Source organism: Rutilus rutilus, assembly GCF_951802725.1.
Source record: "Rutilus rutilus genome assembly, chromosome: 5".
In the NCBI taxonomy this organism is placed as follows: Eukaryota; Metazoa; Chordata; class Actinopteri; order Cypriniformes; family Leuciscidae; genus Rutilus; species Rutilus rutilus.
In genome coordinates this window covers 34,809,270-34,837,125 of record NC_140213.1, presented here as the reverse complement: position 1 = coordinate 34,837,125, position 27,856 = coordinate 34,809,270, and the positions used below count along the sequence as shown (strand labels likewise).

Here is a 27,856-nt window from a genome sequence, read left to right as displayed (position 1 = left end):
CCTTCATAGGCTGCAAGGTAATTTCATCTGCCAGCCCAGAAAAGTTAGTAAAGACATTGTTAAAATAGTCAAAGTGACTACAGTGGCTCAACCTTAAGTTTATCAAGTGACGAGAATACTTTTTGTGTGCAAAAAACAACAAAAATACAGACTTTATTCAACCATCTCTTCTCTTCCATGTCATTCTCCTAAGCTGTTGACGTAGTTTAACTCAGCGCATCTGGGTTGTATGTCAGAACGTACAGTAGGCTCACTATTGGCCGACGCTGGTCATGTGTGTGATGCTGGCCAATAGGGAGCCTACGTTCTGACGTACAACCCAGAAGCGCTGCGCTGTTACACTACGTGAACTCACTCAAGAGGCCCACAGAGAAGAAAAGGAATTGTTGAATAAAGTCGTTATTTTGGGGTTTTTCTTGTGCACAAAAATGATTCTCGTCGCTTGATAAACTTAAGGTTGAGACTATTTTAACGATGTCTTTACTAACTTTTCTGGGCTGGCAGATATCAATTACCTAATATCTTAATTTGTGTTCCGAAGATGAACGAAAGTCTTACGGGGTTGGAACAATATGAGGGTGAGTAATTACTGACAGAATTTTTTGGGTGAACTAACCCTTTAAAGCTGCAGTCCGTAGCTTTTCCTCTTTGTCGCCATCTCTGTTCGAAATCTGCAATTGCAGTTATTCGCGGAATTATAAACTTTACGTGGGTTGTGCCTCGGCACGGCACAGCGCGGATGAATCCAATGTTTTGAGGAGAATGTGCGGCTTTCAGTCACCGCGGCGGTCATTCGCAATCACAGATTCTACTTTTTGGAAGTATGACCAACATAAGAATTTTCACCGGAAAATGTCGTCTGAACAAGTCACAAACATCCACTTTTGTTCTGACCAACTAAGGGAAAAAAAGCATTGCAGTAAATCTCGCTGATTAAATCTAACGATCGCTTATCATATCACGTTAAACCATGCAAATTATACTTTGTTCTCAAATTGTTAATGTTAACAACATCAGCATTGCGTGACTAAATTTAATGCCCTTCCGATATTTATCCTTGTTTTCGCATGGGCCCGTTTGCAGTCTCTTTTTTTCTGTAGCCACTCCGAAGTCTGAAGTCTTTTGCATTTTACAACGGGTGAATCTCCAGTTGTCACTGGTGATTGTCGTTTGAACCTTTCTGGATCCGCCATCAAATTGATAAGTTTAATTATATCAAGTGCTGTGAGAAAAGGCTATAAATCTCCACCTCCAACATTCTCACACTCAATATAGCCTACTAGCCGGGACACCTTCTTTGTGTACAGATGTGACGTAATGACATAAAGACATGCTCGAATTTCCCACAGAAATCCACCAGTACCATTGGAATTAAAAACATTATTAAAAGCTTACCGTTTTGAATCGAGCTAAGGCAAGCATAGTTTTGAACACTGGCTGGTTATTAACTTGCTCAAAAATTTATTTTGGATTATTTTTAACCCAAAAAAGTTACGGAATGTTTAACTTTCTGACACTTTTTAATGCTGATGCAATTTTTGCTGAAAAACAAACATTAAACCATGTTCCGACCTATATTATTTCCAGCTTAATATAGCATTTTGCTTTGATACATGTACAATTGTTTGAAATCAAAATTGACCCAATTTAGATTTTAAAAACACTGATCTTAATGAACAAGATCAGAACATTATTCCTAAGAAAAGGAGACTTCACTTCCATTTCCCTTTCCTTTTTTCATTCATGTGACAACAGCAGCATGAACTACTGGATAACGTTAACCAATTTATAGCTATAAATACATTGTTTTAGCAAGCCTGCATTTGTGTCTAAAGCCCACTTTACATGAATCCCATTTAATTCAGTCATACATGCACTCTTAAAAACAAAGGTTTTTATTTGCACCCTGAGTATCCCAGTTCAATATATACATTTTTCTCATTGAATATCCTGTGCCACTCTGAAAATAAGTAAATTAATTTTAATGCACGACATGGAGGCAAAAAAACAGAACAATGCGAAGCAGAGTGCATTCAAACAGTTTAATGCACAGCTAGCCGTGGATTATCCCATAAATTCCATGATCATTTGCCAGCATTGAAAAGTTAAAGCTGCATTTATGTTTTCAACGTTATATTTGAATGGAAGGTTTAAAATGATAGTTATTTTCGTCAGCAAACATTCCGACTGCTTTAAAAAAGTAGTGCGGTAAGTAGTGCGGTAAGGTTACATTTATTTGATTGAATTATAAAAAAAATGTGGAATGAATTAGCCTATCGAGAGAGAGAGAGAGTCCGTGTGAATTACCTGCGTCTGTGCAGCGTCTCTTTACCGTCAATGAAGCTGTGAGTTTAATTACTTCAATTAATTACTTTACTTTAATTACTTTAGTTACAACCTCCTTGCTGAGTAATATAATGCAGCGATTCAGCAGCGAAGTTAATAGGCCACTAAATGGAAAGTTTCTGTGTTCCTGTTTCTGTGTGCAGTGCGATCTCCTTTTCAATGAGAGCAGCACTTTAATATAGAATTGTAATTTTAACTGACTTCCTGGGCATTAAACGGTTTTATTGCACAATTTCCAGCCAATCAGAATTGAGTATTCAGACAGACCATGGTAGAAGACATATTACTGAAGTAAAAAGGGTTGCAAAACACTCCAAAAAAAAAATCTCCAATTCTCACAAGACGAGACATTATTTGAGCAAGAACGTGTTTGCCTTATTCTATCTGATGCACAATGCTGGATTAAATGTGGCTGTGTTTAACCAAGCGAAAACATCCTCAGGTTGTGCGAGGGGAAAAACATAGTAAAACTCGTTTTCACACTACCTGGCCATCTGAAAAAAAAAATTGTCACTTCTAGTCTGTCTAGTAACTAGCACTGGGAAAAACACAGCGGACCTGACCGCATCCATATGTGCACGTTGAAGACGTTACTATATGCGTGTCTATGCAGACATGTCACTATAAAAGAATGGACTCTTGAAGCACTATCACACAGTACAGAAAAATCAATTCTATGCGCATAATGTTCATTTCCCTGTAATGGCATTTCATTCTCTAGAGATGAGCTTGAACAGGGGAATAGAACAAGACAGAAAGGCAGAAAACCATCTAGAAAGGCAGAACAAAATCTGATAAGACTGAACCCTAAGAGAACGACCACCAGTCATAGACCGAAAGGGATTTTAGTGCTTGGCTCTATCTCCATCATCTCCTGCATAAACAAATGCATAAAAGTGTCCATCTTCATAATACAGGCCCTGTTTTCAATGTCAGGCCAATGTGGAATTTAGCTTTTGTCTTTAATCCAGTTTGTCTTGAAATAAGTGGTTTAACACTGCCCGGTAGGAGGGATGCAGGCTTTCTCCCTTCCTCCCATTGTCAGATTATCTCCATCAGTTTGAAATTAAACTACTAGAAACAGGCATATGAGGATAATATCCATGGAGATAAAGCACACAACAGACCAATTCAAAAGAAAAGTGAAAGAAAGAAAACCAGCAAATTTTTTTTTAGGACATTTTGGAGGTTGCCAAAAAAATCAATAAGTTTTGGACCCTTTTTTTTCTTCTATTTTCTGAGATTTATAGAATAAGAACAGAAGTTACTTATTGTTACTTATTATACTTACTGTTATTTTGCTCAAATGTATGTAGTAAAAAAAAAAAAAGAAGAAAAAGAATTGGTGGATAACAATTAGTTGATAATTATATTTATGTTACTACTGTTTTCATGGTACAGTAGCTATTAAAAGTATATACTAGAAAGAAAAAAAATACATTAAAAAATATAAAAAAAACATTTTTTAAATGCTAAAAGGTGCATATATTTTTGTAATTAATCAATTATTTTTTTTATTTTTTTATTTTATAAATAAAAAGTACAATATAAATAAGAATGCACAATAAATTATTAATACTGATTTCTTAAAAATATATACTACTACTAAAAATAATATCAGCCGCCAAGAGAAATGAACTGTGCTTTAAGTTTAAGTCCTTTGGTCCATAATATTTGCATTTCCAATATATTTATACAAATTTAATATTCAAAAGGCAAGCAGTAATGCATTGATGTAGCTCTTAAATTATGTTTTAAAAAAAGCAGTGAGGCCTGAAAAAAAAAAAAAAAAAAATCAATGCCTGGAGGTTTTAATATGCTTATATACGACTGAGAACAACACCATAACTAAAAATAAATAAATAAAATAAATAAGTAAAATAAATAAATAAAAAATGAATTCTCTTATCTTCTCCATTCACAGGTATGCTTCAACCTAAATCAAAGTGCCCGGCCGCTCAAACAAATAAAACGCACATGATTGAAAAACATCTAAGTCATTCTGTCAGAGCGAAAGCCCTGTGAGATTTGCAATTCAGAGCTGAATATTTACTCTGAAGCTGCTTTGAGCACAGTTATAAACGGATCAAGAAAAAACGGCCCATCAGCCAAGATGCCATATGAGGATTTAGCTTATAAAATTCACTTAAACCAACAAGCCGCTCTCATATTAAGTCCAGACTGCACTTCTACCAGTGTATTTTGAGCTTTCGTCAAAGTTTCAGAGTAAGGATTTTTTTCTGAAAAGTCTGTCAGTGTTTCCAGTTCCCGAGTGCTAACGCATGCTCTCGGATTTGACCTACATGATTGATAGAAGAGGGAAGTGTTAAATATTTCACTTTTCTTCATGAGTAAATTGGCTGTAACCAAGAGGGATTTGGTGAGAGCAGAGTCAATGGATAAAAGCCATCCGGGTCTGCACTCAATAATCCTGCTGCTCTTAATGAGACTTTTCACATGAATCTGCAACTTTGGGCCTGAAGACAAGTGTAGAGCTAAGGAAGATGATTTACTGAGCTCAGCCTCAGACAACAAACCTCCAAGCACCACCGTTAAAGATTTATGAGGCCACTGTCCGACCCTACTGCATTATTTTAACCTGAAACTATTCTACGTTTTACATTCATAATCTTAAGGTAAAATATCTTGAAAATTATAGATTGAGACATGACTGACATAACATGACTGGGATCGTTTTAGCTATGGATCAAAGTCTGGAAGATATGACTAAGTGAAACAATGAAATGAAACAAAGGTTTTGTAATCAATTTGTAACTTATATTTATAATTAAATAAAAAAAAGAAGGAATAGACCAGGATAGGACAAATAAAAAATTCACTGGAACAACATACTGTCCAACCAGAAAAGCAGCAGCAAAGGGATGCAGGGATTCCACTCAGATAACTGTGACATTTATTAATGCAGAAGCTGAAATAAGATAAATTAAATTAAATTTGTGGGACTGAATTAATATATATATTCAATGTAAATTGTGATAATCGTAATTAATAATCGCAATTACAATTTCAAGGGAATAATCGGCAATTATGATTTTTGTCATAATCGTGCAGCCCTAAAACAAAGACAGACCTATTTTCCTTAATCAGTGGGAGCTCACCAAAATAATAATTATACCACAATATCTAAATAAACTGATATCTAAAATTACTCGATCATTGATCATATCGCCCACCAATAATAGTGTCAAACAATTGTGATTTCAATATTGACCAAAATAATTGTGATTATGATTTTTGCCATAATCGAGCAGCCCTAATTTGCTTGGCCTTGGTTAGTGGGACGTTTGAAGATTTCCATACCTGAAGATATGCCAGTGTTCCAGATGGTCATAGTCCTACTGTAATCATTCCAGCTCAAACGGGAATGTGCTCAGATAAGCTGGCTCTACTGATACGCCAAGCGTAACAAACTTCATAATCAAACGGCTAACAGATATCTAAACTCTCAAGGTGAATGTATGGGTTCATTTTTGCCTTGCATTGGATAGCTAAGCAGAAAAGAAATGCAGTACTTGCAAACGAATGAGAAAATAATAATGGATATGAAAAACATTCATCATGAGAAAGTAATAATCTTTAGATTGCAGGTATAGACTCGTGCGGAGCTCTGGTTTGAGCCGATGCGAATATGAAACTTTATATTTAACAAATAAAGAGAGACATTTATTACCTAGCAAGGCCATAACTGTTGAAAGCACAAAGGGGATCAGAAAGTTAAAGACAAAATTATTTTGGCCTTGGGTTTGCTTGCTTTTTAAACTGCTCTCTGTATTTCAGCCAGGTCAGCAGTCCGTTTTGATCACGGACAAAGAAGTATGACATCTGAAGGATTTTTAGGCCTACACGCCAAATTAGAGCTTTCCAAGGTAGCCAAAAGAAATGCCTTGCAGCCATGCATCACCATTCACCAAAAATATGAAGCTCAACCTCAAAAGATGAAAATCTGAAAAGTAAATAAAGTGATGAGATTGAGAAACCTCAATCCATTCAAACTCAAAATTGCTCCATGTGAAAAATTTATTGAGTGCAGCCACAGAGAGACCTTCTAGCATAAACTCCTGCTTCCTAAATCGCTGCTGTTTATTTAGCCTGAATGGTTCGGCGAGCCTGTGTGTTTCCACAATCCTCCGTGGCAGTTACAAGATACTGATTCATCCCTTTCAGAGGTCACTAAGGTCGAGGAGAACTTTTTGCCATTTAATTGACCACTCTGGAAACAACTAGCATACTAAGCTATATTCGGACTGGACTCGTCCAAAATTATTAACACAGGACGTCTGTGATTTCATGAACTCGCAAGATTTCTGTAGTTTACTCAAAAATTCGGAAAAATATACTACTTTCTTCTGTAGAACACAAAAGAGCTCTGTTTATACAAAGCAAGTCATTGGGGTCCAGTGTTGCTTTGGAACTATTTGACTTTAAATATATCTTCCATTATGTTCTACAAAAGAAAGTAAGTCATACAGGTGTGGAATTACATTGAGTAAATGAGATGAAAGAATTTTCATTTTTGGGAGGACTATTTCTTTAAAGTGGGATTTATGAAAGATCACATACTCTGTATATGTGACTTGGATCACAAAACCAATCACATGTCGCACGGGTATATTTGTGGCAGTAGCCAACAATACATTGTATGGGTCAAAATTATCGATTTTTCTTTTATGCCAAAAATCATTAGGATATTAAGTAAAAATCATGTTCCATGAAGATATTTTGTAAATTTCCTATGGTAAATATATGCAATGAATGAATGCAGCACAACCACGAACATAAATGAACAACTTTAAAGGTGATTTTCTCAATGTTTAGATTTTTTTGCACCCTCAGGTTCCAGATTTTCAAATAGTTGTATCTCAGCCAAATATTGTCCTATCCTAAATATTGATGTAGGCTACATCAATGGAAAGCTTATTTATTCAGCTTTCTGGTGATGTATACATCTCAAATTCAGAAAATTTACCCATGTGACTGGTTTTGTGGTCAAGGGTCACAAATGTGCAAAAATGTGATTAAATATATCATTAAAACATTAGATATTTAATTAAAAGAAGGAATTGATTAAGGTGAGGAACAACGAAGGTTAAAATAAATATATAATTAAAACATAACGTATTTAATTAAAAGAAGGAATTGATTAAGGTGAGGAACAACGAAGGTTAAAATAAATGAGAAGTGTACAAAAAAATATATATTTAGCAGAATCACAGACATTCCAATCTGGATCAAATTAGATTTCTCAGATGAACAGATTTAGATGAAACACAGCCCAAAATAAAGCATATGAAAGACAAATTTAGCTAACCTTATCTCCTCGAGTAAAACTACTTTCTGGGTTTTTGCAGCTTAACAACTTGGCACTTTCACCATGGAAGAGTTTGGATGTTCTGTGGTGCCGAGTGAGACCTCCTGTGCACCGTCAGCACTGCTCTCCTAAACTAATAATCCGAAACGAACAGGACTTGTGATTTTGCTGGGTAGGTTATAATGTTTGGACTTGCTGAGTTTCCAGCCTTCCATCCTTGTTGCTGCATCAACATATAGCAAATCCATCCAGGGCTGTTTGCATTGGCTGCGCTTGACCAAAGAAAACACGCTGGACATGATTGAGTGCCATTGACAAGCTGTGGTATATGGCAGCCTGTTTGTGTACATGTATGTGGCCACCTTGAGGTCATACTGTGTTCTATTCTATCCTTCCAGCACTAAGTACATACAAAGAACCTGAATCTTTGATGAAAATGCTAAAAGTTCCCATAAGGCATTGCTTAAAAAGCCTTTCTAAGGAAATTATGGATTCCTGAACACCACACTCCATCTTCAGCTAGACCAGCGCTGGACCGGAGGGGACAGGCAACAATAAATTAACCAGTCAGCAACTACAACCCAAACAAAGGCTTACTTCGGGCCACGGTTTACATTAGGGCTTACAGTACAAAGACTCTTGCCTCTGAGACTCCTTTGAGACACAAAACGAGACTCAATCTGACGATTTCCTCATCATTAACCATGTACGGCTGCCTTTTTCAAATACAATGGAAGTGAATGGAGACCACAGACAGCTGTGTTCACTGTATACATTCACTAATAGGGGAAAAATGGAGGTCAGACAGGTTTGGAACAACATGGGGGTTCGTAAATGACGAAATATTCATTTTTGTGAACTATATCTTTCACTAACTAATAGGCCTATTTTGTAAAGAAATTAATGACCAAAAAATAACTTGCACTTGCATAAAATGCACTTATTTTAAATGGGCCATGAAACCCACTGAAATAAACAAGATTTATGCGTGATTCAATTATAACATTACTGTATATAATAATGGAAAGGGATTAATTAATGTGAGGATCATTACCTGATCATTACCCAGAAAATTGGCGAAAATCTCTAAATCAATCTGCACCAAAAAAGAAAAAACATTATTTGATGAGGAGCAAAAATGTGTCAATCAAGAAATTAACGATGTTCCAATGAAGATGGGATTACATAAGGACCCCTGAATGTGCCAGAATGGAATTTTAAGAATGTAAATGGAATTTTCTCTGTAACTTTTCCCTAGGATTGTGTGAGAGATCAAAACAGCCATGTTTGATTCGTACAGGATTAAAATCGTTACGTACATCTGTGCAACACAAATATACAATCCTCAGAGACAACTAGTTCCAGCCTACACTAAAAGAGAGAGGGAAAAGCAAAATTACAGAGCAACTCCTGCTTCTGTGGGCAAATATCTGCCAAATAGATACAAAGAGAAACATACAGAGAAAAAAATTATATAAAGGAATGGAAAATACACACGAGGGGAGAGACTATTATTAGAAGTAGAGTGTGGGAATATTACAACCTTTCACAGCTTTTTTTGGTTGTTGGTGTTTTCCTGTATTCTTGGCTTTTCTCTAAGCATCTTAACTTGTTGCAGTTTTTATTGAAACTATTAAGAAATAATACAAAAGCTGAGCACTTTCCATTGAGGGTTGGGTTAACTATTCCTTTGAGTTCTGTATGTGTTCAGGCACTAGCCTGGAAATCCAGACCTAAATCTGAAAGATTAGACTAATGAAAATCGGCCAGCTCGAGGGGCGGCACCAAGCATGCATTTGAAAATCTCACTGCACGCAATTGGATAACACTACGACCAATCTCAACAATACGCCCCATTCGCTTAGCTACCAGCGGAGCTAACTGGTAGATTATACTCTTGCCGTATCCGGTCGGCAAAACAGCAAAAACGTCCTTCTTGCAAAGGAACGATTCGAGCGCCGTCTTCTGTTCCTCTTTTAGATAAAAAGCCATGTCTAACTCGTTCATTGTAGCGGCCAAAGCCGTTTCAAACAACTGGTGTTCATTTATAGCCATCTTGCAATGTTTACTAATGACTTCGACGTCACATCGCTGTCGTCATCTGTTTAGCTCGCCTCTGGCCCGCCTATATCAGATAACCCGATGTGATTGGTGCTCGGATACAAGGCATATTTAATAAGCATCATTACTCAACGTCAGAGTAAACTCGCTGAGCAAATTCAACTTGTGCTCTCGCGAAAACTCTGGATTTCCAGGGTATTCAGGCACACTTCTAAGACACAAATTTCATCTCACATTCTTCTCATTTTGTTGTGTGTACCACATTGCTGCTGAATTATAGCTAAATCAAAACGACAGCTCTTCAGTGCAAAAACATCACAGCGCTGAAATACTGCTGAAGTGGCAACCAACTCTGACATTAAAGAAAAATGGAGCCGTTCCACTCTAAGCAATATTATCATTCATGTCATGGTTAGATTCTTCATGGTTCTGCTGCAGCATTTAATAATTCCAATGTTGTACAACAAAGAAATGAGAAATGGACCAAGAAAACTCACAAAATACAGAATGTCATGCCCCTTACCATAACTGTGAGTTTCAACAAACTACTAACGCAACTCAACCAGGCCTCGCCCTTTTTTTCTGCATATGCCTTGGCGGGAATTATTTAAATGAGTAAATTTGTAACGTACATTCCCAGAAGAAAACTCAAGACTATAATCGACTATAGTCTTGAGGAACTCAAGACTACACTAGAGACTATAATTTTGTCTCTAGTGTCTTTGGACAGCTCTTTGGTCTTGGCCATGTTAGTAGTTGGATTCTTACTGATTGTATGGGGTGGACAGGTGTCTTTATGCAGCTAACAACCTCAAACAGGTGCATCTAATTTAGGATAATAAATGGAGTGGAGGTGGACATTTTAAAGGCAGACTAACAGGTCTTTGAGGGTCTGAATTCTAGCTGATAGACAGGTGTTCAAATACTTATTTGCAGCTGTATCATACAAATAAATAGTTAAAAAATCATATATTGTGATTTCTGGATTTTTTTTTTTTAGATTATGTCTCTCACAGTGGACATGCACCTACGATGACAATTTCAGACCCCTCCATGATTTCCAAGTGGGAGAACTTGCAAAATAGCAGGGTGTTCAAATACTTATTTTCCTCACTGTATATATATATATATATATATATATATATATATATATATATATATATATATATATATAATAGGACCCCTTTAATAACTGTTCTCAGCAACATGACTTTGCCCAGCCAATCTGAATTTATTCACTAAATATGATATGTTTACAGCTGCGATTGGATCATTGAGTCAGCTGAACTTCAAAACCGGATCAGTCCAATTCATGAAAAAAAAAAAAGAAAAAAAAAAAGGACGCTTCCTCTATAATAGATACATCCCTGTTTGTGAGTGTTTATAAAGTGCTAAATGCAAATCATCAGGACACGTCCACATTGTAAATGGACACAAAACTAACAAGACTGTAGTAATGCTGTGAGAACTAGAAAAAAATGAAAGAGTGGGTTGAAGAAGATTAGAAAAAAACCAGCTGTAGAGCATCATGCAACCTTTTTGTGCACATTAGCATAAATAACAAAATATACACGTGAAATGAGAAAGAGGAGTTACCCCGCAGACGTCCCTGTGATCATTAATAATCACACTGCTTAAACTGCCTCTTTGTTGTGATAATGAGCATGAATTTATATTTCTCCTCTCCCTCTTGGTTTTATAGAAATTAGTGCGTAGCGTAGCACAGAGATATGTGGAGAAAGAGTCCTACAGTATACCAACCACATAAGAAATCTCACTCCAGACCTTTAGAAATCGTTCAGTGAAACATTACATTTTACATATCCAGTTACACAATCATCATTCTCTTAAGTTAGAACATAGGTGGTCTCTTAAATTTACAGAGCTGATTTCTACTGCAGTGATGAAGATCTTTGTATTAAAGAGGACATCAGATAAAGGGGATTTATTTTGCTCACTTGAAATATAAAATAGTTTCAATAGATATACTCTAACTTACAGAACTCAACACTTCCCACCCACCCATGATTTTATGCAAATTAAGCCGCACAAAAATGTAATTTTTTATTTTTTTTATCACATTCATCTAATCTTTCCTAACGATCCGCTAGCTGCCCTCCCCATAAGCATGCCGTCAAAAAACGCGTTTCTGTAGGCAGCCTAGGCTCTGAGATCTGCACACAAAAACAATTGGTTTCACCAACCACTCAAAACCAAAACAAATAGTGTTCCAACCAATCACCGACAGGGGGAGGATGTTGTGAGGTTTTGTGCTCGTGCACGGCTGCACGAAGTCGGAGCTGAAGAAGAAGCTGGCTCAAAACCTCACAACACCCTCCCCCCTGTCGGTGATTGGTTGGAACACTATTTGTTTTGGTTTTGAGTGGTTGGTGAAACCAATTGTTTTTGTGTGCAGATCTCAGAGCCTAGGCTGCCTACAGAAACGCGTTTTTTGACGGCATGCTTATGGGGCGGGCAGCTAGCGGATCGTTAGGAAAGATTAGATGAATGTGATAATTTTTTTGGGGGGCCTGAAATCACTGATACAACCTTTAACTACTGATAAATCAATTATTAAGCCAATGAGTGCTTGTTTGGCCAATTAACAAAGTGCCAATTACAAAATCTATCGAATAACAAATGTTTTTTTTTAGCCAATACTATGCAGAAAAAGTTCTCATTTAATTCCAGTGGCATTTACAGTCAATAAATCAACTATTTGTCTTAAAGGTATGGTGGAAAATGGTCATGTAAAAAAAAAAAAACAATGTTTTTTGTTGTGTAAGCACCATGGCTATAACATTATAAGTGAAATTCAAATGGCAAAAATAAAACTATACCAAAGTGCAACATGCAGCCCCTTTACACACATTCCTAAAAGCAGTTTTAAGCCAGAATAAAGCACTAAGCGAAAGTGCTATCTCTGAACATTTCCCTTGAATGCAGCCAAATGAATGCATGGTTCAATGATCATGCCATTTATGTGAAGCAAGAAATGCAAAATGGCAGCACTGTCTCCAGAGTACGCAGTACCTCCAGGAGCACGAGGAAGACGCTGCATGTCAGAGCTGCCCTTTAAAACACCACCTCAAGAACCATCAGCATTTACACAGCAATGCAGTGCACAATCAATAAAGACAGAAACATACCCTAGCCAACATCGCATCAACATATTCTTGATTCATTGTGTGGGTTTTCAGAGGTAGAATGCAAATCTAATTTTGACCTCCGTATGCTCTGCTCGCTGATCGAGTAATTACAAGAGTGAGTGAGTCGGCTGAGCATAATGCTAACTGATAATTAGAGAGTGAGAAATTACGAGCAGAAACAATAAAGTGAGCTAATCTGCAAGTAATTTATTTGCCGTCATTAGATTAATAAGATACCCCTCCGATAAGAGATAAAAAGCTTTGGCTGTAGTAGCTCATTATGTGTGTGAGAGAGAGAGAGAGAGAGAGAGAGAGAGAGAGGGGGGAGGGGGGAGGGGGGAGGGGGGGAGAGAGAGGGAGAGGGACTTACACAACTTTTATACAACAGTTCGATGTTTGTGTGTAAATAAGAAACAATGTGTAGAAATAATGTCTTTGTTTACAACATTTGTTTCAGTCCCTTTCCATATTGCTACTGACTCTTTCATTGACCATCTAAATGTCATAATAATGTAACTTTCACTAAAGTCGAAATCAGTCACTAGCAGACCCTTTATTTATATAACAAAGTATTATTTATTGAACACTAATATTTAAAAGAACAATTATACCCATTATAAAAATATGAGAAATTTGTATAAACATAAGCAAACAATTCAGTCAACATTCTCTCTACTAGCAGTGAAGCTGTAAGTTTAATTATTTCAAATACAGTGACGTTAGAACCTCCTTGCTGAGTAATAGCCTAATAATGAAGCAATTGAATAGAAAAGTTAATGTATTAATAAAAGTCATGAGGCAGAGTTGACAAGAAGTTTCTGCTCCTGCTTCTGTGTCTGTGCAGCGCGATGACGTGTGTGCGCGCTTAAATGAAAGCAGAGCATTAATATAGAACGTGATTAATCTGACTTGGAACTACATGTGCATTAAATGGTTTCATTGCACACCTATGGAACTGAGTCGCTCAGAATTGAGTATTCAGACAGGCTATGCTATTAATATAACTACATATATTTGGGTTTGCAGACACTGGATTGTGATTTTTGTTTGTATAATACAAAAACCTAAATTTTGAGTCAGATATTCCAAAACAAATTGTATTTTTGTCTACCCCTGTCAGAACAAAGCCTGTGGCTTATTGTCTATTGTGTGTTTATTGCAACAATGAATAAGTTCATTCAAAGGTGAAGCAAGCATGTCAGATACCCAGGTCAGCCAAAACCAATCAAATTCACCACATGATCATCTTCATCATACCAGATATCTCCAAATGATCAGTGGATCATCACCGCTGCTGTGTGGCTGTGTGGGAGAGTGAGTCTCGTGTTTCCAGGCTGCATTAACTCAAGTCTGAGGGTAGACAGCAGAGGAGAGACCCGCTCAGACACACTAACCACAGAGCACTATATATAGAGGATGCATGACAGATCATTGGATCTAAGCTCTCTTATGTATAACGCTGGGAAAAACAAAACACTGAAGCTTTGCAACGCTTCACACACACCTCTCTGCAAAGCTGAGAACACATAAATTAAATCAGACAAGGAAAAGGCAGCGATACAGGATACATTTTCACAAGCACAAAAGAAATACTTCTTGTAAAATCTCAAAACCTTCTGCTTACACCATTATAGCTTTTTTTGAGCAGTGGTAACTGCTTTTGAACCAAAATGTATTAAACTGCTCTGCCTCTATTATCTTATATGTATATATATATATATATATATATATATATATATATATATATATATATATATATATATATATATATATATATATATATATATATATATATATATATATGCATATAAACATTAGGGCTGTGTATTACCAAGTATCTGGCAATATGATATAAAAAATATACATAAATTAACACAAATACTCTTGTTGTTGATATGACTTTTTTTTTTATTGAACTTAAAATAGGAAGGAAGGAAGGAAGGAAGGTAGGTAGGTAGGTAGGAAGGAAGGAAGGAAGGAAGGAAGGAAGGAAGGAAGGAAGGAAGGAAGGAAGGAAGGAAGGAAGGAAGGAAGGAAGGAAGGAAGGAAGGAAGGAAGGAAGGAAGGAAGGAAGGAAGGAAGGAAGGAAGGAAGGAAGGAAGGAAGGAAGGAAGGAAGGAAGGAAGGAAGGAAGGAAGGAAGCTTTTACCAAAATGTATTAAATTGCTCCACCTCTGAAACTACTCCCTTTTCAGATGATTTCACTTATATTTCAACCCTTCAAGCCCTACATTTCTAAGTGAATAAATTTAAAAATAAAACAATTAACTAAAACTTATTTTTATTGAAAAAAAAAGAAGATTTTTGGGTACCCTCTTAGCGAACAATAATTGATGTTTATTAAAATATGGTTATTAAAACTAAACATCTCTTGTACAAAACAGTCCAAACAATGTGAAGAGGGCACAAGGTGGCAGTGGAGAGCACAGCGTCCCCTCTAGTCCTAGACTCCGCCCCTTTTATGCAGATCTGTTTCCTGTGTGTTAGGAAAACCAAAACGGATTTGAGTCCTTCACACATTGTGTTCATCTCTGAATTACTATCTCTGAAACGTCACGGATATTGCTGTGCTCTTTTGAGAGAAAGGGTGAGGGCAAAGGGTGACATGCCCGAATGCACAGCAGGGTCACCGCTTGTGCTGACCTCAACGACACAGCAGATTCTTTTAATTCATGATATATGCATGCAGAGAGCTTAGCATTTACCTTAATTCAAATTCCCATTTATTGTGAAAAAAGACCGGAAAACAAGATAACAATAGAAAAAAATAATTTAGTTTGCAGCCATTTTGATTTTGGAAGCCGCTATACAGACTGATATAAATGTGCTCCTGGTGGGCAGGTGCTCTTGTACGTGGTGATGCCTACAAAGCATCACTTCATCATACACTGACAGAAGGCGTTAGAGCATTCACATGCCATCTGTGCAAGAGTGTGCATACGTGACCATGTGTACACACAAGGTCATGTAATAAATTCACACCTGTTCCCTAAAACACAGCAACACACACCCAGAGCTGAACTTAACACATGCTTTATTGACATACCAGGGCTTCTTCTGAACTGAACCACCCACACAGTAAAATCACCAGACTTATCAAATACCACATTGGTTTTATGGGAAAAAGATGGTAGAAACATGTTGCATTAAAGCACAACTCTCATGGCCTTTACTTTGGATACCCGAGTGAAAATGTTCATTGATGTTATTAGTAGTTTTTGAATTTCTTTTCAATAAAAAAACATGTATATTGTGGTATATATGTATTTTTTTAAAGAATAATTATGATATAAATGCATTATGGATGCAAAATGATAAGATACTAAAGATAAACAGTCAAAACTAGTCAATTACAACCAAAAACTCAACTTTCTGTCACAAGTTAGTATCTCCTCATTGTCAAAATTATGATCTCAAAAAATGTTACGTAATAATGAATTTTCATGTCATCAAATAATTATGTTTGACAGCTATTTCTTGTGTGGCGGAAATGGAATTCATAATGTTTGTTTATATCACCCACTATTTCACATACTGCTATTGCACACTTTATTTCTATACATAACACTTATTCACTAGTGTCTAGATTGTTATTGATGTCCTTAATTTTACTATGGAAAGTTGTTTCTCATATTTGTATATTTACCTCTATTTATTCTCTATGATTTGATTTCTAACGACATATTTACCAAATCAAAACTGCAGTTCAACAAATTGTAACACAAATATAAAAAGATAAACAACTGCTAAAAGAGCACAACGCCATGCAAAATTCTGTCACAAAACACATTTACCTTATTAGCTTACCAACAATGCCGTTTGTACTGTGGAAAAACAGTAAAATTGCCAAGTCCTCAGGAAAGACATTTTACAGCTTAATGCTGATGAATAACCATTGTGATCTCACTCTGAAAGGTGTGTATGCCAAACGTGCTGTGCTAATTGTATCTAACTCTAGTATCTGTTACTGAAAATGAGCCTATTAACTTGTTCCAGAAAATGAGCTAATAAAACGGCATTTTCCACATAAAGATAAACTGATTACACCATAAATACAATACCTGCCAGTGCCAACAATGTTATACGTCAGAGCTAGATTTTTAAAACCTACATTGACAGAAATGCAGGTTTGACCTGCTCTAAAATTTCATTTTGTTTTAGACTGAGGGTCACAGATAAAGTTTGAAAATCTGCGTCGATCTGGGAGTATAAAATGTAAAACATCTCAGCAAGCACACTTTGATTGGCTGTGAGCGTGGAGGCTTTTTTAAAAGGGTGAGCAATGACCAAAAGCATCCTAGAGTTCTACCAGGACTCTTAATAAAAATCCCCCAAGAGCTTCGCTGGGAGACGCTGCCAAAGGCGCTTAAAACGCAGCTCCCTGTTAACTCAACATGTGCTTATGCACTTAAGTCATTCCCTCTCCTTCTCATGTTCATACGCATGTGCAAACTTATGAAACATAGTGAACTGCCTACCTAGACTGCAGTTTAGGCATCACAGGTGCCCAACGGAGGCCGTTTCAAAACGTACAAATCCTGATATGAAATGGAAGTTGCGATAGTCTTTCATTCCCTATTGGGACGTATATGATACGGCGAGTGAAACTGCTTCTTGAACAAGAAAAAAATGTAGCAGGGCAGGACTTTTTTGATTTTGTCCATTGGGAATTGATTGATTTGTTGGTTGTGGTTTGCTATTGCAGTGATCTCATGTGAGTGACAGGTTCTCTCGCCCTCGTACCAGTAAACACGTCTTCAGAGAACAGAAGAGATGTTGCTGCAAGTGGCGGGGGAAGTTATTATGATTGAAAATTACGAGGGATTAAAACGGATAAATCATTTATAATAAATACTGCAATATTCCGTCAAAAAAAAGTATTTAAGATACCTAATTGTAGACAAATTCTAACGTAGCATAAATCACATAATGCACTGCGACAAGGCAGGAGAAATAATGATTACACGTTTGACAATACACATTTTATACAACACAAAGTATTCAATAAAATGTTATTGTTTTACTCAACATACATTGTCAAACTCTTTTAGAATCAATTGATTGAGTAGAATATTCCACATATTTGGGTTCTACATGGATGTTGATGTCTAAGTGTACAAATCGGTCATGTAAGGATGCAGACAGCTCATTGGATTTTAAAACAGAGCTTTAAATTACTTCTAACATGCCCGTAGTGTAGAAGTAAAATGCAACCCAAGACGTGGCTTGATTTCCTTAAATGCAAGTGTGATTTTTCTCAACAATGAAACCATAATAGAGCCACAAAAACTGTTTGCAGGGATAATGGAATCCCGGCTCTAATGGAAAGAGAAAAAGCTCATTATGCATTCACAGCTGATACGTCTGTCTGGCTATCATTACGGCGGAGAGACAGCAGAGGTGTGAGGAATGCGCAGCCAGAACATTACAGCCTGAACCAGGCAAAAGAGCTTTAGTATGTGAATGATTACAACGATATGGAAAAAGACTTTCTGACACTGAGTTACAAGTTAAGGGGATAAAAAATGCTATTAGAAGATATAAGTCTATTTTTTTATAGCCATTTTTGAATTTGCGGAAGAAAAAAAGCCATGTCAGTGCTATCGAGTCCAACTCAGGTGCAGTAATATATCTCTCAAAATGATTTCACAAGAGTCAGGTGAATTGTAAAGCTGGAAATGTGCATAATTTAGGGACAGAAAGGTATAAAATATCAGTATCATATCGGTTATTAACATTTTCTCATTTATCAATATTGGTCACTTTTGGATAAACATGTATTTGCTGATGTTGAATAGTTCATTTATTACATAAATTGCTGTCATTAACACTCTCTAACATCTAATCTTTAAAAACACTTAAGCACAAATGTTAAATGTATTCTCTAGCAAATCTCAAAAAAATCTCAATTTTGTATATTATAATGTTGTAACAATTTCCACAACATCACTACGTGCTTGTCGTTATGAGAATAACAATCTTTTTTGCATTGAAGATGAAGAGATGACTTAAGATGAAGCACCACAAAATATTGACCACTATGGTACTACCAATATTAAACGGACTGAACTTCTGTTCCACATTTTCATTCGCATCAAATTAAATGTGGCATCCATTTTGACTTAACTCTACTAATAAGCATATCAAAACACTGCGGTTTTACTCGTATAACGTAAAACACAAATTCAAGTTAGAGAAAATTGGAAATAAATTGAGTATTCGGAACAGTCCAGGGAGATTCTAAAAAACATTTTAATGCAATTTAGAAGCCCCACAACATCCAGACCCTCTTAAACTTGAGATTATTGAATCGAAAGCACCATCCATCTCCGTAAGTAATTGTCCTGAGTCCAGACCAGCTGCCCGGGGAGCATTTACTTATAGCAGACATCCTGATTTAGCATCAATATAAAGCTATGGGATGATGTAATAAACTGAATAGCGCAATCAGATAAGCAGCCCAATTTACGATCACACCGCTATTCTCATACACGCCTGCACATTTAATATGGACTGACGATGAACGGCCATTAATATGTCCCTGTGCCTCACACATTAAGCAAGCCCACAGACGTATTGCACCAAAAAGTGCATTGCAGAGAGAATTATAGATGTGCTTATTATGCCACACTGACAGATGTGCATCTAAACGCTGGTGTTTTTGAGTTTATTCCCCCCATTTAGTTTATTGTCTCATTACGTCGAATGAGTCTTCGGGCCCTTGGATGTAGGAAGCAGTTTGTCTCCTCACTAAAACCCATCCAGCTTTCATCTCTGGAATTATCGCCGCACTGCAGCCTGGCAGATGAGAGGTATTTGCCCTTGGGCTTGCGGATCGTAGATGCCTTGATGCTTATGTGTTTACATAGTAATTCTGGCTTCCCCTTCGACTCTACTTTATGTTAAGCTGTCATAAGTCAGAGTGACTCAGTCTCTACTCAAAGAAGTAAATCTGGAATTATTTGCCTCTGACAACATGCTAAGACTTTTTAACCAGATGACAGCAATGTGAAAACACAGCCGGGACATGATGCAGAAAGGATATTTGAAGCACATGGGTTTGCCGACAAGCGAATGCTCCCTTGCACACTGCAGAGCAAAGCATTTCTACTGTATGGATTAATTAAAACGACAGCTGGGCCAGTAGAAGAGCTGATGATTGATGGGGAGATGGTCAATCAGAGTGAGAAGAGATGTCAGATATGAGAGATCGTGCTCTTTAACACCTATAGGCCAGGCTTCCCGGGCTGAAGTGATGTGCCATTAGAGGGCCTGTCTGCTGCAATCTATGAATAATCCAAAGGCAGACAGCATCACAGCTCAGCCTCTCTCTGAGATGTCACAGGCCATTATGATGAAAAGCCATGCTGGTCCAAAATACACTGGTGTACTGTACAATGTTTGTATGATTTGTGGCCATAAGTGTCAGAAATAAACTTCAAGGTCTAAATTTGCCCCATTTTCTTCTGGTATGAGCACATTTCTGTCTAACACACAATAAACGCAGAGCATGTCTTCCATTAAAGGTGCATTAAGCAACTTTTCATGTTAAAAATACCCGTTTTTCTAACCCATACATGCTTAAACAATTGCCTGATGGGCTGAATGAGCCCTTCTATGATCACTGCGATTGCCTCTATAATCCTGTACAGTAAAATAAATAAGAGGGATTCGGGACGGAATCGACTGGGCGTGACGTCATGCGCGTTCACGCTCACCTGGCTATCTCTGGCAGGTTTGTGTATTCGCCGCCATTATCCGCATCAGCGAAGACAACTCAAGCGACTTTTGCACAAGTAGAAGATGGATTCAAAGAGACCGGCTTCTAGTTCATCCCAAACCCCAACGCAAACTCCACATAACCGCGTGCACAACTCTGGTTGCAGTTTCGCGTGTCGCCAGAAGGGGGCATAGTTCTGCAAAAACTCAGAGACTTGCGCAATGCACATTTAAATGCATTTATTTGAATGAATAAATTCATTTAAATAAATTCTCAATCTAAACAACTGTTACCTACGGAGCCCCTAAAGGGACCTTTGCAAAAATAAAAATATACAGACTTTCATGTGCGCATGAGAAACTATCGCGTGCTCAAGAAAACTATTGTACGATTTAGTGAACGTTTCTCGTGAGCACGTGAAAGTCTGTATATTTTTATTTTTGCAAAGGTCCCTTTGGGGATGCACGATATTACAATTCTGGCCAATTATTTTATTTTGTCTAACCAAATAAAAACTACAGTCAACTGAATTTAGGGATCACAAAATTATGTATAGAATGAAAAATGTATATTTATTTTGTGATCTGCTAAAGATCTTAAACATTAACTTTAATTGAGCATTACATGATGACAATGGTTATATAACTGTAAAAATACAGGAAATAAGCATGAACATTTAAATATTCAAAATCAACCAATATATCGAGTATCAACAGATGCAATAAATCAATCTGTAATATCACCAACAATCCAATATGGCACTTATTGTGGAATTGAGGAATTGTCCCCATGGTTTATTTCTGATAAATATGAATACATTATTAACATTATCTTTACACCCTGGCATGAGAATTCAATGGGTCTCTAATCCTAGTCACATTTGTGCACACATCAATACAGCTTGCACTGATTGGCTGGGGGTTACGAGTGTCACTGTGTTCTGAGAGTTGATGGTAAATCCTTTTGACAAGCCAGGGTTGAGCAAAACTCAACCTGATAGTCGGGTTCTTGGAAGAACAGAGATCTGCCCTAAGGAGCAGGGCACCGCTTTGTGCAATCCTTCTAATATCATTGATTTCCCTGTCCAGCTTTCTCCACCATAACTCTATATGCACACACACTGACTTCTAATGTTTATGAGCGATTGCTGCGCTAATTACCATTCTCATGTAAACACAATACATCCACATCATTAGACATCATTAGCATTCGTTGCGATTTCACTCTGACCGTTAATAAAACAATTTCAGAATGTTAGCCAGGCTTTTCCGGCCTCACTTGAAAATTTTCCAATTATAAAGGGTTCATTAAAAACAGGAGTTTACAGGGGACTGACTTCACCCGTGTCGGGTTCAGATGAACGGTAGTTTGAGAAAGCAGAGCGGGTCATTGAAATTTAAGGAGCCAGTGTTCAGTAAACTCAAAATCAGGGCAGTGAAAATAGATGCAATAAGGTTACCGAAATTTGATGTGGTGCAGAAACGTTTTCGTGTAATTACAGATCGTCGTGTGCTGCCAAGTGAAAACACAAACATCTCTGGCCAGATGTATGTATGTTAATACACCAAACAAACACCAATTTTCTTTTGATTGCCCTTGGCTAGCATTTTTCTAGTCCATTACGAAGAAGGAAAAAAAAAAAACTATACGGTTTGTTACGGTTCACTCAGTTGAACATACATGCCAAAATGTTTTCCAAATTTTATCCTGATGGAAAGCAAACACTACACATGACCGTTTATACAAATTATCCACCAGCACACACATGCACTATCCATAGTTTGCTGGGCCACTGCGTTTAGGAAATCAAATACATGCATTAAAAAAACAACAACACACAGCTGGTTTTACAAATGGCAGATAAAGGCTGTTTACCTTCTGGAAGAGAGCGGGAACCTGCTGTAGCTTAAACCTGTGGAAGACAAACACATCGTACATGGCAGCCACAGCCAGCACCGTTACACCTTGTTCCTTCCACAGCATGCTGAAGGAAGCACATGCCAAGGTGGCCAAAAACCACGTCCAGCTTCGCCTGTGGGCACTCGTCTTCATGGCACAATGGCATATGTAGCAGCGTAGGGCCAGAAGGAAGAAGAGGGCGGCTCCCACGTCGGCCCGGCCCACAATGCCCGCCACGGCCTCTGTGTGAATGGGGTGAGCGGCAAAGAGAAGCCCAGCCAGCAGGCTCCAGCAACCCGACCCAAGCAGCAGCCTTGAGAGGCTAGAGAACAGGGCAGTCGTGGCACAGTGTAGAACCACATTGACCAGGTGGTAACCCCAGGGATCTAAGGCACCCAGGGCGTAGTTGAGTCGAAAGGAGAGTGTGCAGAGTGGGCGATAGGACTTATGGCTACCGCTGTGGGTGAGAAGTGTCCCCCAGAAGTCATCGTAGAAGATGTTGATCCAAGGCGTTTCGGGGAGAAGGTCCTGGTTGGTCTTGATAGCACGGCTGTGTGGAGAAAAGAAAGAGTTGGTGATCCAAATAGAGTCAAATGACATTAACAGAATTATTCAAATTTATAAAACTGTCAATTAATTCACTACAGTGCACATAAGGACATTGCTTTGAAGAGTGAAGGTTGAGTTTGTCCTCATCCCACATCACTTGTTCTATTATTGTATGAGCTGCACTATGAGTGTTGTGATTGACATTCGTCACTTGCTAAAGCCAGTCTCCCTAACACTCCTAAAACACTCCTAAAACACACACATCACAGGCATGAGATCATGTGTGAAAGTACAAATCTGCATGTAAGCTGACAGTCATTTGTCATATAGCAAACTTCTCCTGTGTTTTTGTGTATAGATTTATTCCCAATTTTTACAATGAAACCCTACATTTTAAGTCTAAAATAAAGTAAAAAAGAAAAGAAAAATATAAAAAACCAAATGATATATGCAGTTTTAATTATAATATGATGTAACTGTTCATAGGGATCATAAAGATCAATAGAAACTGCAAATCAATATGTGAGAATACATTGATTCTGACATTCCTCAACGTTTAGAAACTGAAGATATGTACCGCACACTTGACCAAAAATAAATAAGTGATATAAAGAAAAACAGGGACATCCATTTAGCTGTAAGCAAGCACAGAGTGGTACCAAATGGCTGTCAATCAAAGCGATCCGACTTTGCCAAAAAGAAACTCAAAGACAAAGAGAAAGATACAATCTAAGGGGAATGAAAAATGCAGAAATGCAAGAAAAGAGCGAGTTGAAGGAGTAATCAGCCATTTTCTCCCTCCCTGGGAGAAGGCTTGGGACTCTAAATATGTCTGAAGAAGGCCTCATAAAAGCATAGAGTTGTGCAGAGAATGGGGGAGGCAGGGCGGGATATGCTCTAGTGGCCATAGACACATACTGTGCCCACGTTGTCTGCCTGTGTTGCGCCGCCCAACAAGACTGAGAGAGCCCTCAAGGCAAACAAACACCACAAACATGTGTAAACAAAGCAACTAAGCAGTTACGTTATTCCATATGCAGTCATCCGTGCCAAAATCCATGTCATTCAAACCCTAGGCAGTGGTATCTTGCTGTGAAACAAACACCCTCTACCCCCTGTGATCGTGAATACACGGCTGCACACATGAAGATGGTGTTGAACTGTTGAGTGTAATTAGTCTCCTTAGAGAGCGCAAGCAATGACATAAGCTGTAATTAAAACATGCAACGGGAAATACGTGACAAGTGCGATAACGTACCATCTAAGCGACAGAATAATCAGTCTTCACAGCAATGGTGCCAAGAATGTGTAATTAACAACGAATGGAGACAAAAGGTTTAATGGAAACATGTTTACAAGAGAAATATATGATGCAAAAAGAGCAATGGATCCCTGGCTGTAGAGCCAAAGTCTTTTATCATTTGCTACTAGCTAGCACACTTGCACAGTCGCCAGCAGCGAACGCCCGTCTACTCCTGCCCCATGAGAACAGATGGAACTAGGAAAAGTGAGGAGATATTACAAAAGACTAAACTGCCAAAAAGAACTAGTGTTATCCTTCAGCTTCTTTGTAGTCTTGGGGGAAAATTTTGACAAGACACGGTGAAATTGCGGCCATTACTTTGTAAAAGTGCACAAGAAAAACAGATGCATCGAGAACTACATTTCTCCGTGAGATAAAGCTCTCCATCATCGGTCACATTTCAAATCTCTGCCTTGACTTTGATAGAATCACTGTCTTGGAAGACTTTCCTGATTTTTTTTTCTCCCTAAGGTATACCTTCTTTATTTTATTCCAAACCATTCATCAAATTAGATCTTTATTCTTCCAAACAAAGGAATAACACGAGAGCCATTGTGGTTCAATTACACCTCTGAATCAATTGAAAGGAGATGCCAATTTACTGGATACTTTGGAGAGCAAGAGAAAACAAACTCCATGGCCTGAAGTCTCAACAACCAGCAGCTCAGACAAGACAACAGACTGTGCCAGGGCCAGCAGGCAGGGGCTTCAGCGATCGGCTTTCGCATAAAGTGTGAATCAGAAAGGAACACTTGGAGCTCTAGAGCTGGATTGTAACTGAAGATCAGGAACAACAGAGGCTCTCGGATTGTATGACGAATACATGAATTCTTGAGCCACTGCCTGATTTGGCTTGACAGCACGGGGAAGTCTGACTCCCTAGAATGATTCTAATTGGTGTTACTGAGACAAATAACGTGAAAGCTAATCTCTGGCATGAGTTGATACTTCTTGCCCGTAGAGGATGTAGACAGGGATAGGAGTCCAGTGGCAGCTTTTTTATATGCAGGAGCACATTCTTACTTTTGACAACTCTCAGGGGACTGGTGGTATCACGCAATCCCGAATCTGGGCACTTTATTTCATCTAGAGTCCAATCAGCATGCTGTGGATACTGTGACCACATCTGTCAAAGCATGTTTGCTTATCACTCTATCCTTGCCGTGACTGGTACGTTGTTACATTTTGGATGACCGCAGCTCTAATGAGAAGTGAAATCCAAAATAAGTCCTGTGTAATCTAGATCCCAGTTCCCTCAGACTGGGAGCAAGATTTAGCTCTGCAGCCATGAGAGGAGCTTAAATGCTGCAGTGTTGATAGCAGGCTGCGACCTCAATGTTTTCGGACAAGTACAGCTTTGCTAGATCCAAAACAAAGGCTTATAATTCGAGCCAAAAGCAAAACAAACCATACAAAGTGTCTAGTCTCTGGAATCAAAAGCAACCAAATACAGTGCAACCATATTCCATGGGTTGTCTTTCTTTATGAATCGGACGGATACACTTCTTGACGCATGATTAGCTTAATGCACAGAGTAAATTCACTCAGCCAAAGTGCATGGACGTCAGCAAGTGTTCCTATAACGCAAGTCCATCCGGAGTCAATACTTTTTAACTTAAAGCTATCTAAATAACTTATCTTAACATCAAAAAATGGTTTCAGATATTTTTCTGAAAGTTTGAGTCACAATTGCACATGCACAATTGTTTTATATTTGTGCCAGCAAGTGAAAAGCGGGGGAGAAAGACACAGGCAGTGGGGAGATGTGTTTTTCAGTCTGCCAAGTATGTGTCATCACCCGGCTTCAGTGTCTGAAAGGGCCGCCGTCATATTTTGAGAGTGCCTACAGAGAGGCTGTCCGGTCTGTCCACTCTGCTCTCATGCCTGGGCTTTTGTCTATGGTTTCTTCCCATGAGAATGCCTGCAGGTCAATAACAGAATACCTTCCCCTTATGTGGTACTTATGCGAGAAGAGCTCTCAGGGACAACAGCCTTGTTCCTTTGTGTAGTTTCATGAAGAAAAGCTGTATGGGCTATAAAGAGAGGAAAATCAATTAATTTGTCAGAATAAAGGACTGAACTGTTGAGGAAACACCTTCCCATGCCGAGTGACTCACAAAGTACAAATGTCCTTCATTCTTTGAGTTATTCATTCATTCACTCCCTCTTTCTTTCAGTTATTCATTCATTCATTCATTCTTTCTTTCTTTTGGCCAATCTTTCATTTTTTCCTTTGGTCAATCTTTCATTTGTTCTGTCATTCTTTTTCATTTCAGTCATTCTTTTATTCTTTATCATTCATTTTCATTCTCATTCTCTTAATCATTTAGTCATTGGACATTTCACTAGTTCACACTTACAAATAAGTCAGATAGAATAAATGCGTATTTGGCGTGCTGTCCGAGGAGAGGGCTCCGGGCTCGGTATTTGGCCCGAACCCAGAGTAATCCCCCCGTATTCCTGGCTGTGAAAGAACAAGCCAAGGGTGAGGAGTCGGGGTGGTGGAGGGATGCTGAAACTCAAGGAAGTTAGGTGAGTTGACAGAGTGAATATATATATGCTTCCTCTCATGCTGATAGGGTAGACATGGTAATTGTTTGATGAGATGATTGATAGATTGGTTGGTTGATTGATTATTTGAACGTGCACCTCCCGAACTTTGTTTATAAAACATCATGTACTGTGCTAATATCAGTTGGTTCAGATTTGTTTAACCTAGAAGTACCATATAAATGGCATAATACATAAAGAGGGTAATCGTTATACAGTATTCTGGCAGGTGGAGCGAAGCCGAGAGCTGTGAGAACAGAGCGAGCGTGCCACACCGGCCTCGAGTCCCACGTAGGAGCTCTGGAAGGATAAGAGGAGGAGTGACAACAGTGGAAGAGAGAGGACCAGGCATGGAGTTTATGTTGTTGTTTTGTTTTAGTTTATGCGGCAGTCGTCTGTGAGGGGCTTCTGCTTTACTTTCATTTTGATGTTTGTTCATTAAAAGTTAGCTTTAACGCTCGATGGTTCCTGCCTCCTCTTTCCCGTATCAACAAACTTCGTTACAGATATTATCCAAACACCATGTTTTTTCTTTCTGATTCCATCACTGCACAATGGTAATGCCACAGGACTTGTGGCAAAAAAAAAACGATTCACAAGAAGAATGTTTTCCAGTGAAATCATTAATCCTTCAATATCAACCAACACCTAAATGACCAGAAATACATGAATTATTATTAGTCATATTAGTAAAATAAATTTAAGAAGTTGGGGTTCATGCTCAACAAATGTATGCAAGATCAACTTGAAATAAATGTCTGTGCTTTACCAAGAAGTCGCCGCTATCTACCACATATGCTATTGCAGTGAATACTTCCTAGTTCCTCAATTGAAGAGCTTTAGATCATGGTTCAAATCATGTCAAAAGGTCTTAACACCATCACAGCTTCCTCAAAACTGGAGAAATAAAAAAACTATTTGCATACATCATTTATAAATGGCAGATTATG

General features: G+C 38.0%; 1 protein-coding gene across 1 annotated transcript in view; it reads right to left on the bottom strand.

Moving 5' to 3' along the window:
* tmtc2b (transmembrane O-mannosyltransferase targeting cadherins 2b) overlaps positions 1 to 27,856 on the bottom strand; it is a 109,111-nt gene that overhangs the window by 35,856 nt on the left and 45,399 nt on the right. Inside the window, exon 2 of the mRNA XM_084409690.1 lies at positions 22,481 to 23,054. Coding sequence (XP_084265816.1) covers positions 22,481 to 23,054 — 574 coding nt within the window. The remainder of the gene's footprint in view (positions 1 to 22,480; positions 23,055 to 27,856) is intronic.